Source organism: Elephantulus edwardii, unplaced genomic scaffold (genome assembly GCF_000299155.1).
Source record: "Elephantulus edwardii isolate Elephantulus edwardi_28Jun2011 unplaced genomic scaffold, EleEdw1.0 scaffold00011, whole genome shotgun sequence".
NCBI lineage: Eukaryota > Metazoa > Chordata > Mammalia > Macroscelidea > Macroscelididae > Elephantulus > Elephantulus edwardii.
This window is the reverse complement of record NW_006399761.1, coordinates 14,675,236-14,690,614: the sequence shown is the minus strand read 5'-3', so window position 1 is coordinate 14,690,614 and position 15,379 is coordinate 14,675,236. Positions and strand designations below refer to the sequence as shown.

At 51.8% G+C, this 15,379-nt stretch overlaps 1 protein-coding gene across 1 annotated transcript in view; it reads right to left on the bottom strand.

The window, feature by feature from the left end:
- Nucleotides 1-15,379, bottom strand: part of CCDC85A (coiled-coil domain containing 85A) — a 271,422-nt gene that overhangs the window by 254,498 nt on the left and 1,545 nt on the right. Inside the window, exons 3-4 of the mRNA XM_006881023.1 lie at nt 15,202-15,378; nt 984-1,896 (exon numbers count right to left, since the gene is read on the bottom strand). Of these exons, the coding sequence (XP_006881085.1) occupies nt 984-1,896; nt 15,202-15,378 (1,090 nt within the window). The remainder of the gene's footprint in view (nt 1-983; nt 1,897-15,201; nt 15,379) is intronic.

Below are 15,379 nucleotides of genomic sequence, written 5' to 3'. Positions count from 1 at the left end.
TTCGGGAGAGTCACACAGCTTCCTATGCATGAGCCCATCACAGTGCTGCTAAACCAACCAGTGACATAAAATGATGGTGGGGTTTATTTATTTAAAAATCTTTTACACCCCCCCTTTGCTTGAGTTCAAAGTGCTTCAGAATCAAGATGCAGAAATGGAAGCCTCTTCTAAAAGGCAGAGCCATGAGCTCGGGTTCACCGCCACCTCTGCAACCACAGAAGTTACACTTTGAAGCACACAGCTGCATGTGAACATGTGAAAGAGCACAGCACACAGGGGAGCAAGAAAGGGCTTGCTAGTTACAAAGTATCGGAGAGCTTGCTGGTTACAAAGTATCTGAGGGGGGTGGGAGGGAGGGAGGGCTAGGGAGCTCTGAGTGAGCACACAAGGGAATCTGGGCATCTTAAATTCAAAGAGAAATAAACTCCTTAGTCATAGATTCACACTGTGATCCCCAACTTAATGGGGGGTAGAGGAAATGCCTCAAGATAAGGGCATACTCAGAGACATGTAGACATTCAGTCAAATTGGCATCAAGCCTGTTTAGAAAGGCCTTATCTCCTTTCTGCTGTTGTTACCGTGTTGCATAATAGTTATACTATGTCCTGCATAAACAATGAATTGGATTCCAAAATCTCAGGGTCACCGTTTCACAACGAACTCTCAGAGGAAACCACACACAATCAAGATCACACCCAGGTTTAGCAACGGAAGAATCGCTCAGGGGTACCACTTCCATCTTTGGTACCCACAGATCTCATCTCTCATTACTCAGGGTAATTAGGGGACTTCCGTTTCTCTTCTTTCTCTCATCTGTGGCCCCAACCATCTCTAAAAAGAACACATGGACTGGGGGGCCGATGTTGTCTGTCTCCTCTCCCAGCCCACCTCCACCCCCTGCCACCTTCTGACAGGGCTGGCAAGCCCATCGCCATTCAGAACTCTCTAGACCCACCCAGGCCCGAGCCGCGCCCCTGACCCACCGTTCATGCCGCTGTAGATGCCCCGGTGATGGGGTGACGCCTCGTCCGGGGCCTGCCTGCGGAGGGTGCCCTCCCGGCTGCCGCCTCCACTGCCTCCTGCCACGTGTTTATGATCGGGGCTCCCCCCAAAATGCTGTTTGAGATGCTCAGGGCTGGTGCCCCTGGCTCGGGGTAGGTGCTCCAGGCTGCCCCCCAAGGCCTGTTTCTGCAGGTGCTCGGGGCTCCCTCCGCTGTGCCGCGTGTGCTCGGGGCTGCCCCCCGGCCTGTGCTTCTGGAAGTGTTCCGGGCTCCCGCTCAGCACGTGCTTGGCCAGCATCTCTGGGCTGCCCCCCGGGTGCGCGTGCCTCTGCTGCTCGGGGCTGCCCTTGCACAGGCTTTTGTGATGCTCCGGGCTGGGTCCCTTGAGGGCTTTGGGGTGCTCGGGTGCCCCTGTGGCCCGGGGCTTCTGCAGGTGCTCGGGGCTGGTGCTCCGATGCTTGGGGTGCTCAGGGCTGCCCCCACTGGCATGGTGCTTGTGGTGGTCCGGGCTGTCGGTGCTGCCGGTGCTGGACGTGCTGCTGCCGTCTCCCACGTCGCGCACGTAGGGCGCCGAGGAGGCCGTGAGCTGACACAGGCTGGCCTGGCTGTCGATGGAGCAGCGGCTGCCCGCGCAGCCGGCGCCCTTCTCCTCGTCCAGCAGCACGCACAGCTCCTTGAGCTCCAGGTTCTCCTTCACCACCTCCTCCTGCTTCACCTCCAGCTCCTTGAGCTTCTGCAGGTACAAGGCCACCTCCTTGTGCATCACCCCCGCCGTGTAGCGGCCCAGGCGCTGCCACTCCCGGGACACCCGCTTGCCCTTCTGCCGGTCATCGTCCAGGAAACAGCAGAGGTCCCTCAGCTCCTGGTTGTCCTCCTGAAGTTTCTGGTTGATGTCCTGGAAGGAAGGAGAAGGGACAGCCAGTCAAGGTGGGGAAGGCAACACTGCACAGGCTATGAGCTCTGACCTCCAGGGAGGAGAGCCTGTAAGGTGAAGTGAGGAGGGAGGGGAGGGAGGAAGCCAAGGCCTCGCCTGGCTCCTATCCATAAAAGTAACTGGTGTTGGCTCTGTTCCGCGCAAAGCTTCCCCTGCACTGCTGTTACGTGCCATCGATGAACGCAGGGTTGACCTCCTAGGGGACTTTAAGAGGCTGCAAACTACACAGAAGGAGACTGCCTATCTTTCTCCCCAGAAGCAGATGGTGGATTCAAACCACCTGTCTTCGGGTTGGCAGTGCAACTCCTTACCATTAGGTGACCGGCCCTTTCTTTTTAGCTGCCATCAAGACACACACACACACACACACACTCACTGAGACCCCATCCCACCAGACACAGTGCCGCTGGGTCCCGTGCCATGCTGTGTACACTGCAGGACAGACTGCTGTCATCCAGGGGGGCTTTCACTGGCTAATTTTCAGAAAGGCATAGCCAGGGCTTTCTTCCTAGTGCCATTGACTAGAAGTCCCGCATCATGGTGCTGCTACGTGCTGTCACGCTGGAGCCAAGTCTCAGCTGACCTCCAGTGGGTTGTCAGAGGCTATAAATGGTGCAGATGGGAGGAAATGCCCATCTTTGTTCCATGAAGCGGCTGGTGGACTTCAACTGCCCACCTTTGGGTTGGCAGCCCAACTCCTTACCCACTAGGCCACCAGAAGTCTATCACCATAGCATGTCAATCTGCACTGGCAGATGGCTGCAGGTGAGGCACCCGGGCCTGGTATCAAATCCAGACCTCCTTTGTGGAAGGGAAAACAATGCCACCAAGTCCAAACCGACTCACAGCCGAGTCTCTGGTTGGGTCTCCAAGGCTGTAAATCACAGGGGAAGGGACCGCGCATCCTTTTCCCACAGAGCTGCTGGGGAATTCGAAACTGCCAGCGAAGTGCAGCCTTTGGGTTAATAATTGTGATGGGGCCTCTCCCAGGAGGGAAAACGAGATCCCACAAAGCTTCCCCGGACAGGACCACCCTGCTGGTAATTGGGGAGCTGCCAGTGAATTAAGAATCAATCATTCAGGAGAAAACAGAGATGCCGTGCCCAGTGTCAAAAAGGAAAGACCAATGCTGGTCAATGAAGGAAGCAAGAGTTTGTCCGCAGGGAGTCAGATGCGTTTACTGGGCAGGCCTCTCTGTGGGCTACATCCAGCTCTGTGGAGAGGTGACATGGGCCCAGCAGCTCCTCCTGGACCAGCGGGGGGGATCTCCACCCTGCACATCCCACCCCAACTTGTCAGACTCCCTGAGACATCTACCAGGCATTGCAATGGGCTCGGAATGAATATACACACACACCCCCAACTCCAATCTCACCTCTCAACAAATCCCCCTCCCAACAAGGCAGTCCCACAGAAACCCCAAACTTCCCTCACCTGTCACTCTCACCCTTAACACCCCTTCACTGCCCCTAAGATAAAATGCAAAGTCCTTAAAGCCTTGTCTGGCTTCAAGTTTCGTAAGTCATTGCTCCTCTGATGATCCCTACTACGTGTCTCTTAGTGCTAGCTGCTGGCTCGCCAAAAGAACAAACAGATCTGTCCTGGACAAAACAGGACAGAAGGCTCCTTTGAAGCAAGGACGGGACACTTCAGCTCATGTACACTGGACATATGTGGTCAGGAGGGGCTGGTCCTTGGAAAAGACATCAGACAACGAAAGAACTTTTTTCCCCAAGGAAAAAAACAATTGGGGGCGGGGGGGAGGGCAGAGAGGAAAATGTGGAACAATGAAAGATTGGAAACCCAAGTTCTTCATAAATTTTCATTAAAATCTCAATCAAAATTTTTTTTTAAAAAAACCACCAAAACAAAACAAAAAAGACATCAGAGAAAGTGAGGAAGAGCTTCAACAAGGCAGGCTGACACAGTGACAATAACAATGGAGGCGGCCATACAACCACTATGGAAGGCAGCCAACGCTTCCTCAAAAGGCTGAACACAGACATTCCATATGGCCCAGCCATCACACTGCTTGGAATATACTCTGAGAAAATGAGAATTGACACACAAACGCAGATTTGTACACCAGCGTTCATAGCAGCATTATTCACCATCACAAGAACATGGAAACAGTCCAAATATCCAACCACAAATGAATGGATTGAGAAGTTGTGGTACAGTCACACAATGGAATACTATGCAGCACACAGGAGCAATGATTTTGTAAATTATTACCTAACTCGGGAGGGACTGAAGAGCATTATGCTGAACTAGCTCAGTCCCACAAGGACAAATACTGTGTAAGACCATTACTGAAGAAATAGGTAACTAGTAAAACATGTATGAGGATCCGAGGCAGAGGGAGCAGAGGGGTGGGGATGGATGGGTGGGTTAATCATTGGGTCTCACCATTTGACGGGTGGCGGGAGGGGTGGGTAAAGGAAATGGGAAAGATCCAATGTGAAAAACAATGTATATCAACTTTGTAAACAAGCCAGTAAAATAAAATAAAGGTTTTATTTAAAAAAACAAGGAAGCATATCAAAGATCTGCAGGATGGAGTGGGACAGGGCAGGGTTCACGTCTGTGGTTCGTAGGGTTGCAGTAGACTGGACAGCCCCTAACAGCAATGCTCCCAGCAGAAGTGGCATCTGGGTGAAGGGCAGCGTGGGCTGTGGGAGCACAGCAGACAAGCAACCGTGGGAAGCAAGCCCAGCACAGAGGTGGGCAGGGAGGGCAGCCCGAGCTAAGCTCTGGACAGGTGGAAAGCCCTGCGTGAAAGGTGCATCTGTGTTTAAAGCACCAGGCAGAAGCAAAGGGTGGAGACAGGCAAGCGAGCCAGAGGGGCCTTCAGAGTCTGGCAAACAGCAGTAGGAGGCGACCCTGGAGGCTCCCACACTGGGGAGAAGTTGGGGGAGGTGGCTTAGAGACAAGGCATGTCCCCCACGACGCAGGGGGCCTACCCGACCCTGGCCTTGCCTCAGGTTCTCAAGGAGTAAGTCCCTTCTTTGACTATGAACTCTTTCTCTTTAAGTCTCACTGTGCATCCCTTCTCCACGGAACACAGGCCCCAGTCTCAAGAAGTCGCCCTGCGATATATGATTGGGTATTACTGTCATGACAGGAATCCAGAATGAAGGCTGCATAGTGGAGCGGACTTAGGGGGAGGGACTGCATAACAATGAAAGAGTTTTTCTTTTTCTATTCAAGGAGAAGCGTGAATGGGGGGAGAGGGGGTGGGCAGGGAGAAGAGTGTAATAATGAATGAATGGAAACTCCAAGTCTTTGTAAACATTCATTAAAATTAATTTAAAAAAATTTTAAAAAAGAAGCTGCCCTGCTACACTCTTCCACTGACCCCCTGGACTTGCCCTACATTGCATTTGGCATTATTTGTTACCACGTACATCAGGCACGCTGGTGGCACAGTGTGTTGCATGTCAGGCCGCAAACCTGAAAAGCCAGCTGTTCCAATCCACCAGCCACAGTGCGGGACAGAGATGGGCCAGTCTCCTCCTGTGAAGAGCTATCTCCTCTCAGGGACCAGACGGAGAGTCCCTGTGATGGCAGGGGTGACCACGCGTGTGGCTGGAAGGCCCAGCCTCGACGCTGGCATGGTGCATTATGGGTTAGGTTCCCAGCCCAAAGACCAGCAAGTTCAACCCACCAGCTTCTCTCAGAGGAAGGAAGACGGGGGACATCTGTTCCCAGTAAGATTTCATCTCAGAGCCTTCTGGAGGGTCACTGTGAGTTGGCCGACTGCTGATGGCACGCTGGTCAGATTGTGGTTGAATGATCTTCCCAAGAACAAGGAGGGAGAAGTCATATACTCTGCTCCTCTCTGTGCATCTACAGCACTGCATCCCACTCGAGATGCTTGAAATCAAGGTGTTGTGTTTCAGCCTGGCTCAGTTCCACTGTCTCCACTCATAGAGCTGTTGTTAGGTGTTGTTGAATCCGCTACAGCTCATAACCCTACGAACAGCAGGCAGTAACTGGGCCCTCTCTGGCACGATCCTCCTAATCTCTAAGGTGCTCTGGCCCATTGCTACAGTGGCTGTGTCATCCACCTTGGCAAAGGTCTTCTCTTTCTCTGACCCTCTGCCTTCTGCAGCATGTCTTTCCCCTCCTGACAACACGCCCAGAGTTTCTGCGAGACTAGCTTTCCCCATCTCTGGCTCTAAGGGGCACCTTGGTTACACGCCCTCCAGGACAGCCCTGTCTGTTCTCTTGGTGGTCCATGATATTCAGCCCTGTTCTGTAAGACCACAAGTGAAAGGCACTACACAGAGTTAAAAAAGTCTAAAACGGGGTTCCCGGCCGTTTCCTGGGGCATTGTGGTCTGGCAGGGGTGATACTGAAGAGCTCTGAGGCATTTCCAGGGGGGCCAACCCAGCCTGGCCTTGTTCAGCTCCTGAAAGGACAAGCCCGCCCTCCCTTTGACTTGAAACCTTGGTCCACAGCCCCCTGCTTTGAAAGCCTGAATGCCTCCGCCTTGTGACACTGTTACATAACCCGGAACAAGAGATACCCAGAGAGGACGCAATGCTTTTAAACCCGGTCTGATTCCAACACTGTTTACTAACTAGAAAAGAAAATGGCACACGACCAGGCACCTCCTGGCAGTCAAGGGGCCCAAGATGAGAGGGAATTTCAAGGCCTTCAAGGAGGGTACGCTGAGCTGCTCAGAGCTCCCCGCTGGCCTTCCCTCTCTGTGAGCTTAGTCTCTGGTTCCCCACTGCTGCTTTGTGACTCTTGGTCTGGCCTTTCCCACCAGCCTCCTCCTCCTGCTGGTCCGCCCAGCCCCTGGCCTCTCCTCCCTCACCCTGCTGGGAGTCAAGCCCTCATCACCACTGTCAAGAGCCATCACTGAGCAAGCCGGGGCAGGTGACAAGAGACAGGTGATAACAAGGATGACAGTGCAGGACTGCAGTGAAGAAGGTCAGCTCCAGAGAGCCCTCTTATCTCCTCTGTTCTGTTGAGGCACCTGCAGCCGGAATGCTTCTGTGCTTCCCAATTAGAACCCACCTCTGACCCTCTCCTTATGAATGCACCTCAGCATGGGATGCGGGTCCGGGGGTTTCCTGTTGGAAGAAGTCTCCTGTGGCATTGGAAGTTCCTGGAGCTGCTAAGAAATCTGAATGACCTAACTTCCCTGGGCCCCTGCTTAATGCCTTTAACCACACGCCAGGCCTGGGTCGGGGCCAAAAGGCAACTCACAATCCAATTACAACTCACTGCTTAGCAGGCGGGAACCAAGTTGGCGCTGACCCGCCAGCAGGTCTTCCTTCTGAGGCTGTAAAGCGCCCTGGAGAAGTCTGTCCACTTCTCTTCCTGGGAGAGAACCCCTCGAGAGGGTGCCGTTTTTGAGGCACCAACGCAATTCCAGAGTGAACTGCACCACAGCACTTCTGGGGAGGGGGATGTCAAAAGAGGTCACCATTCCCAGGAGGGCATGATGCTGAGTGAAATCTCTCAGTCACAAAAGGACAAATACTGCATAGTGCCACTGTTGTAGAACGGAACTGACATCACGGTTGGGGGAAGACTGAGAAAGATGGGTTCAATAATGTATACTACATTGAAACAGATGAGGGAGAGAACTGTTTAAAAGGGATGTATGATTAGGTAGTATTGTCATGACAGGAGTCCAGAATGAAGGCTGCACAATGGACTGGACTTGAGGGGAGGGATTGTATAACAATGAAAGACTTTTTCTTTTACTTTACAAAGAGAAGAGCGAACGTGGGGGGGGGGGGGGGGGGGGGGGGGGGGCGGGTTACCACTAAAGAACGGGGGCTTGCCTGCCTGCCACAAGCCCCAGCTGTGTGGAAGCCCACAGAAGTAAGAAAACGATCTCCTGACACGGACGCTCAAGGGGAATCAGAAGCTGTGGATGGTCTGAGAAACATCAATAGGAAACATTCATCTTCCCTAGCTCCGTAATCATTCAACATGGAGACTAATCCTAAAAGTTGGTATACAATCTTAAGCCTGTTCTTCATTTAAACGAATCACCCTAAGAAGGAGAACTGATGCTTTTGAGCTGTGGTGCTGGAGAAGAGTATTGAGGGTACCATGAACTGCTAAGAAAACAAACAGATTCATCCTGGAAAGGGTTAAATTGGGCTGCTTCTTGGAAGCAAGGATTCTGAGGCTTCATCTGACATACTCTGGTCATGTTGTAAGGAGGGACTGGTCCTTGGAGGAGGACATCATGTTTGGGAAGGTGGAGGGACGGCGCAGGAGAGGAAGGCCTTCTATGAGGTAGATTGATTCAGTGACTGGGGTAATCGGGACGGGAGTGTCAGAGACTGTGCGATTGGCACAGGACAGAGCAGGGTTTAGGGCTGTTGTATATAGGGTCGCTATGAGTCGCAAGCGATTCAATGGCACATAACAACAACCATCACCACCACCACTCATGCTTTCACCAGAACTGAGAAGTTAAGAGGCTGGGGTAACCTCCCCAGCATCCACGGGTAAAGCAGCAAAGGGCCCTCCAGAGTTGGGGTGAAGCACACACTCCCCAGCACTCAGGCTGTCATCACCAATGACAGTGGTGGCCTTTCCTGTATCTTGATTCTTTCTTCCTATTATCAGAGTCCTTAGGGATAATGTCCTAGGGAGCTCTGGTGGCCTTGTGGGTAAGTAAAGGCACCGTCAGCTCAAAGACAGATGGCTGAACTTCACCAGTGAGCGGTTCCTTGGGAGGAGGCTAGGCAGCCTCCTCCTTCATGACTGACAGCTTTTAAAAACCTTCTGGACAATCAGAAACGATCTGGTGGGGGTCTGAAAAGGCGTAAGGGTGGGCATGGATCAGTGGGGATTAATTTCATAAAACACAGTTTATGGGATGAACTACATACAGCTTGAATAGAGGAATGTGTGAAGCACAGTATAAATCAACAAAACACAAATGTATCTGAATTTTATATGCAAATCAGTACAAAACAAAAATAACTTTAAAAAACCAACCTTCTTGAGGGTCTGCTAGTAATGGTTCCTAACTCAATTGGAATGAGTCTAAATTTAGGGGGTTCGTCGGGTGGTTCTTTACCAGCTCACAGCTGACGGACGGGTTCTCAGGAGCAGTGATTCACACCCGAAAAGGGTGTCCATTTTTCTCCCACAGAGCTGCTGGTGGGTTCGAATTGCGAGCCTTTGGGTCATCAGCACAGCCCCTTACAACTGGGTCACCAGAGCTCCCTGGGGGGAGGACAATGGGATTTCCTCTCCAATTCTGAGCTTTGCCCATCAATGAACGGGATGCAGCCTGACCATAACCCTGTGATCCAGGCCATTCAAATCAGCCACGTTAAGAGGAGTGCTTTCTGCTTCAAACATGTCCTTTTAACACTGCCACAGACCCCCAAATGTTACCCAAGTGTCTGATGTGGAGTTTTAAGAGTTTAAGCCCACCTTATTTTGAGCAGCACTGAGAACTACAATTCGGGGGCCCTCTCTTCCCCCCTCTGCAATCTTGGGCTCTCTCTGCAACATGGACTCTCAGGCTGCCTCTGTGTGTGTGTGTATGTGTGTGTGTGTCTGTCTGTCTGTCTGTCTATCTCCTTCATTATATACACACACTCAGTCCATCTCTCTCTCTTTCCAGACCTGCACCCACCAAATCTGTGGTTAAAGAGGCCTTGTTTTAAATTATTTTCTTTTGCTGTTCTTCTGCACTGGAATGAGTAATTGGGTCAGAGAGCAATGAGAGATATTAATGAGCACTACAGACAAAGGCTCTGTTCCCCCAAACCTGCCCCCACCGAGGGCAGAATCCAGGCCAGAGGGCCCTGGGCATCAGCATAGACTGTGCAGTCCAGGGGACTGGTTCCTAGAGAATACAAAGTCCAGCAACACTGAGTGCCCACATCAGCCCCTCTCCTCGTTCCCTTCACCATCAGGGCCACACAGGCCAAGCTGGGAAATGTCAACCAACTATGAGCACAGAGAGCCCTGCATGTTTGGAACACTTTCTATGTGTGTTGACCTTGGAAAAGCCTTTTGACCCTCCTGAGACTGTCTCTGTCTAGGTAGCACTGGTACAAGCCCTGGTGGTGTCTTATGGTCAGCATTACACTGGTAACCAAAAGGTGAGCACTCTGAACCCATCACCTGCCAGTCCGCAGGAAAAGAGCTCAGGTTCTCTGGTTACAGCTTCCGGAGACTGTGGAGAGATTCAACTCGGGCCTATAGGATTGGTAGGAATGGCATCCACTTCCTAAACAACATGCGTCCAGAAACTCTATGAATTTTGATAACTGTTGATAGAGGTAGAGGGGCTTCAGGCCTTTTGTTCATAGTGTCGTTATGAGTCAACTTGAAGACAACAACAACAACAACTTAGGATTAGGATGACATTGTGACATCACCCCTAACTCAGTGACCCTAAGAACACCGAATGAGGACTTGGCAATACCCTGCACCATCCTCATCAGCTCTTCTGTGCTCAAACCCACTGCGGCAGGTACCGTGGCAAACCATCTCCTGTGCTGTCATTGTAGTTACATGTAGCAACCCCGTGAACAGACGTGAACCCCGGCCCAAGCTGTGCCGCCCTCATCATCTCTGACACACTTGAGCTCACTGCCTCTGTCACAGTGTCCTTTCTTACACTGACCCTCCACCTTTCTAAGTGTGACATCCCTCTCCAAGGACAAGCCTCTCCTAGCAGCATGCCCAAAGCATGTGAGAGGAAGCTTCGCCGTCCTTCCTCCCAAGGTGCACTCTGGCTGCACTTTCTCCAAAGCACAGCTGTTTGTTCCTTTGACAATCCTATGAGCAATGATGTCAGTTTGAAGACTAAAGTGCACCTGATTCAGGCCTTAGTCTTCTCGACTATGTGCTACACATCAGAGAGCTGGACAATGAATAAGGCTGACAGAAGAAGAATGGATGCCTTTGAGTTGTGGTGCTGGAGGAGAGTACTGAATATCCTATGGACTTCCAAAAGAACATACAGCTATGTTCCTGAAAGGGTGCAGCTACAGTGCATCTTGGAGGCAAGGATGACAAAGCTTCATCTTTCTTATTTTGGACGTGGAGCGAGGCAGAGAAACTATTCCTTGGAGAGGGACATCATGCTTGGGAAGATGAAGGGTCAGTGAAGGAGAGAAAGACCCGCAATGAGATGCACTGACACAGTGACTTTAGCGATGTACCCTAGTGTGTCGGACCTGATGAGGACGGCACAGGACAGGACAGATCTGGCTGGCTGTTCCTAGAATCGCTGAGTCATATCTGATGTACCAGCACCTAACAACAACACGAACAGGAATCATGTCATTGAATCTTTATAAGCTTTCCCGTGGACTTGGAAACCCTATGGGGCAAACTGGCTCTGTCCTACAGGGACTCTGTGAGTCCAAATTAACTGAATGACCATGGGTCTATAGTGTCCAGGGAAGCTCTGAGCCAAATAAAGGAGAGAGGGCTGGCTTCCCAGAGGTCTTGGAGGCAGGCTTCAAAGCAGTGTGAACTGGTTCCATCATGGCCAAAACAGGTAAATGAGAGCACACCCACATTTATCAAATGGGTGTATACTGGAGTAGAGTGGTAACTGATAGTCCAGTTCAAAGCTCTGGAGCAGAAAGCTTAGAAAAGCCACAGCAAGGCCCTTTAGAAGTCTACTGTGATAGCTGACTCTTGCCAGGACCATAGAGAATGATATGCATTCAAAACAATGTGGTCTCAGTGTCTGTCATCTTTGAGCCGGGCTCAGTTATTTATGACTATGCTGTTCAAGAGCTTTGGTTGCCATTCAGCCGGCAGGTAGTCCTTGAAGGAAATTCAGTTTCCAGCAGTGCAGCACAGTGACCTCTAATTCTTCTCATTTCAGTTCTTTTCCAGCACATCACAGTCTACAAATTTGTGTGGTTCTGGTTCCTCTTTGACTGCCATGGCTGAACTAGGAAGAGCTTGTCCAAGCCCAGCTTGGAGGCTTCCACCCTGTAGCTGTCCAGAGAATTGGGGCCTGTAAAAAAAAGAGTCTTCCCCCCCACCCCAGAAGGAGAAACAGAGGCTGTGCCTGAAAGATACCAGGCTGTATCACTTCTGAGCTTTAAAAGAAGGTGGAGTGGAAAATGTTCCAATTCCCAGGCTTGAATCTAGACCTTTGGGAGCTCTGGTGGCCTAGTGGGTAAGGAGCTGCACTACCAAGCTCAAGGCAGGCTCTTCAAATCCATCAGCTGCTCCAGAAAGATGAGCAAATGACTGGTACTCTTCCTCCTGGGCCATTTACAGCCTCCGAAGATCTACAGGAGGGTCTTGGCTCTCACTTGACAGCGTGTAACAACAACAACAACTAGACCACAAAGAGGCTTTTCTATATGGGGCACAGTTACCTTAACTGGCTTAATATGGCATATTTCTTTAGGGAGCCAATGAAGTGAAAGCTGGGTACCCCAAATGCCCGACCATCCTTCATTTGCTCACTCTCTTGCTCTTGCCATCTGTCTTTCATTCCCCCTCCCCAATCCAAACATACAACAATCCCCAGGCACTGTTGTCCCACATTATTAAAGTACTGAGAGTGAAGTGATTGTATTTGGCCTCCTGTTTAAAAAGGTATCAGTCAGCTGTATGGGCTGGCTTCCATGTGGGGAAGCACATGTGGGGTCTGGAGCAGCCTGTTTCTACAGAGGGTTGATCTCTTTTTCAGGTGAGACTTAAGGTACAATGTTTACTAGCCGTTGGGAATGAATTGATTGTATTCGGCCTCCTATTTTAAAAGGCATTTGGGCCTATGAGTTAAATTGGGTTTGGTCAAACATTCCTCTAAGTGGTAGAGCACTGGTCTGTCCATTTGCTGTACAGAGGTGACTCGTGGTTGCTGGGATGCTGAACACTGTGACACTGATGTGCCAAATGTGATAATGGTTCCCCATGGTGGACAGCGTTTGCTGAAGCTTAGTGGCAGCCACTTCCAAAACTCTATGACTGTGGAGAAACAATGAAAGTTATACGAGTGCTCAGGTCTTTCGTTCATAGGATCACTATGAGTTGTCTATGACTCCACAGCACTTAACAATAACAACAAACAAGGTTGAAAGAGAGGAAAGAAAAAAACTTTCTCAAGTCCTCTTATGCTCCTTAGATGCATTTAATATCATATGTACCTTTGCCTAGAAACGAGACCTTGGCATATCCTCCATTCCCTCCCCTAATGATCGTGACTACCATTTATGGCTTGTTCCAGTGTTAAACCCTGCGTGCATTGTCACAGCCTGTGCCACAACATCCTGTTGTTGTTGTTATGTGCCAATGAATCACCTGCAAGTCACAGCAACCCTGTGTACAACAACTCTGAACCCCGCTGCAGCCCGTGCCAACCTCATCATCTCCAACACACCCACTCCCATTACCCCAATCACAGAGTCAATCCACCTCACCAAGGGTCTTCCTCTCCTGTGCTGTCCCTTCACCCTTCCAAGCATGATATCCCTCTCCCAGGACTGGTACCTCCTGGTAACATGTCCAAAATACATCAAACAGATCTTCCAAATCCCTGCCTTCAAGGAGCAACCTGGCTTCACCCTCTTCAGAAAAAGACAAATACAACATTCTAGGAAATGGTTATTCTTCTCTATGTATTATGGATGAATAAATAACACAATGAGACTTGGAGAAAGAAATCAGTCATGCTCACTCCATCCCTACCCCCACACACCCTCCAGTGAATGAAGAGTCCAGCCCAGGCGCTAGTGGTAAGAAGCTGCACTGCAATCCCAAAGGCTGCAAGTCCGCCAGCTGCTCAGCTGGAGAAAGATGGACAATCTCCTCCCGTGCAATTTACCACCTCTGCAAACCAGTGGCAGGGTAGGTTATCCCTGGAACACGCAGCAAGGAAAACAACTTGCCTCTGGGGAGTTCTGGTGGCCTGGGGGTGAGGAGTGGTGCTGTCATAGCAAACCACCAGCTGCTCTGTGGGAGAAGTCCCAGCCGCTGAAAACCTGCTGCAGAGGCAGCTGGGAGTGGGTTCCCACCTGGAGGCGATGAGGTGAGAGGCTGGCTGCCTCGGTTCCTCATGAGCCTGGTCCTCCGTGAATACTTGGCTAGTAATGAATTGCACCAATGAAAAGAGCAAGTCTTGGGATTTCTCAAAGTCTCCCCACTCGGTGGAGTCTGTTGATTTGAGCCTCCGGGGACCGTCATTTCCACTGGGCTGAGCCCAGCTCCTGGGTGAGCACCAAGCATCCACTCTTTCCTCCACATTCCCAGAGCTGAAGCCCCGAAGTATTTGGGGAGGGCCAAGATCTGAGAAGCAGGCGTGGGTTTGCAATGCAGGCATGTGCCCCTTGGGATTTTAATTTTACCCCCCTGGGGGCCTGCTGTGATTTAGATTGCATCTGGCTTCCTATAAACAAAAGCCTGGAACAATGAGAGGAAGGAATACAGCGAGGCACCATCGCAAGTCCGGAGGAGAGGAAGTTGGTGGTGCAAGGCAGGGCGGTTCCCGGCCGCTGGCCACCGGTCTGCGGCGCCCCGACCTGGCGCACGGCTTCCCTCTCAAAGCCCTCCAAGAAGGAGAAACTAAAGTTGGTGGGCTTTTAATCCCACCCCTCCTGCCTAAGAGCGAAGATGAGCAAAAGGAAAGCATCGCCTTCCACATTTGGAGGACCCTCTTCAAAAAGCCCTGCGCTTCCCGTAGAGAGTCCCCTGGCACCCCCTGCCAGATCATTCTGGACGAAACTGAAAGAATCAAACTGGAGTAAACTGAGGGTAAAGCAACCCCAAACGGCGCCATCTGTACCCGAGATGAAGCAAAGCGCAGGGACAGGTAGAAACGAAGGTGGAGCGTGTGATCCGCTGCACCAGGTGACACCGCAGCTTCGCCCTGGGCGCCGGCCAGTCCCTCTCCAATAGCGGCAGCGCCCTTTCCATGCCCTCTGCGCACCCGAGCGCTGGTGGCGCCAGAGTGGCCTGTATCCTAAAGGCAGCGGCGCTCTCTGCTCGCTCCTGGCTCTGCCCTTGGTTAAGCGCAGTCCGCCTCCCAAAGCACTGGTTATCTGGGTTCCCTGAGAAAGTCAATCGTTCTGGGAGCTCAGCACCTTTTTCAGGAGCCCCAGCGCTCACTCCTCTAGCTACCGAGGACCTGGTGGGGGAAGAGTCGGGGACCCAGACGTCTCCAAAGTTTGGAAAAGTTTTCACGCGGCGGGGGGCGTGGGGAGGGCAGGGGGTGGCGGCCGGGAGGACCACCTGTGGCTTGAGGGTGGGAAGTGGGCCCGGCGCGCACGGCCCCCGGAAGCCCCGCTCGCTCACCTTGAGGCCGCGGATCTCGCCTAGGTGCAGCTGTAGGCGGCGGTTGACCTCGCGGATGAGGTTGCTGTGGTCGAGCATGGCGCTCACCTTCTCGGCCTCGGCGCGCCGCAAGCTGCGGATCAGCTCCTCCTTGCTCCACTGCAGGAGCTCCTCGTCCGACACTTTGGACAGGTCGTCC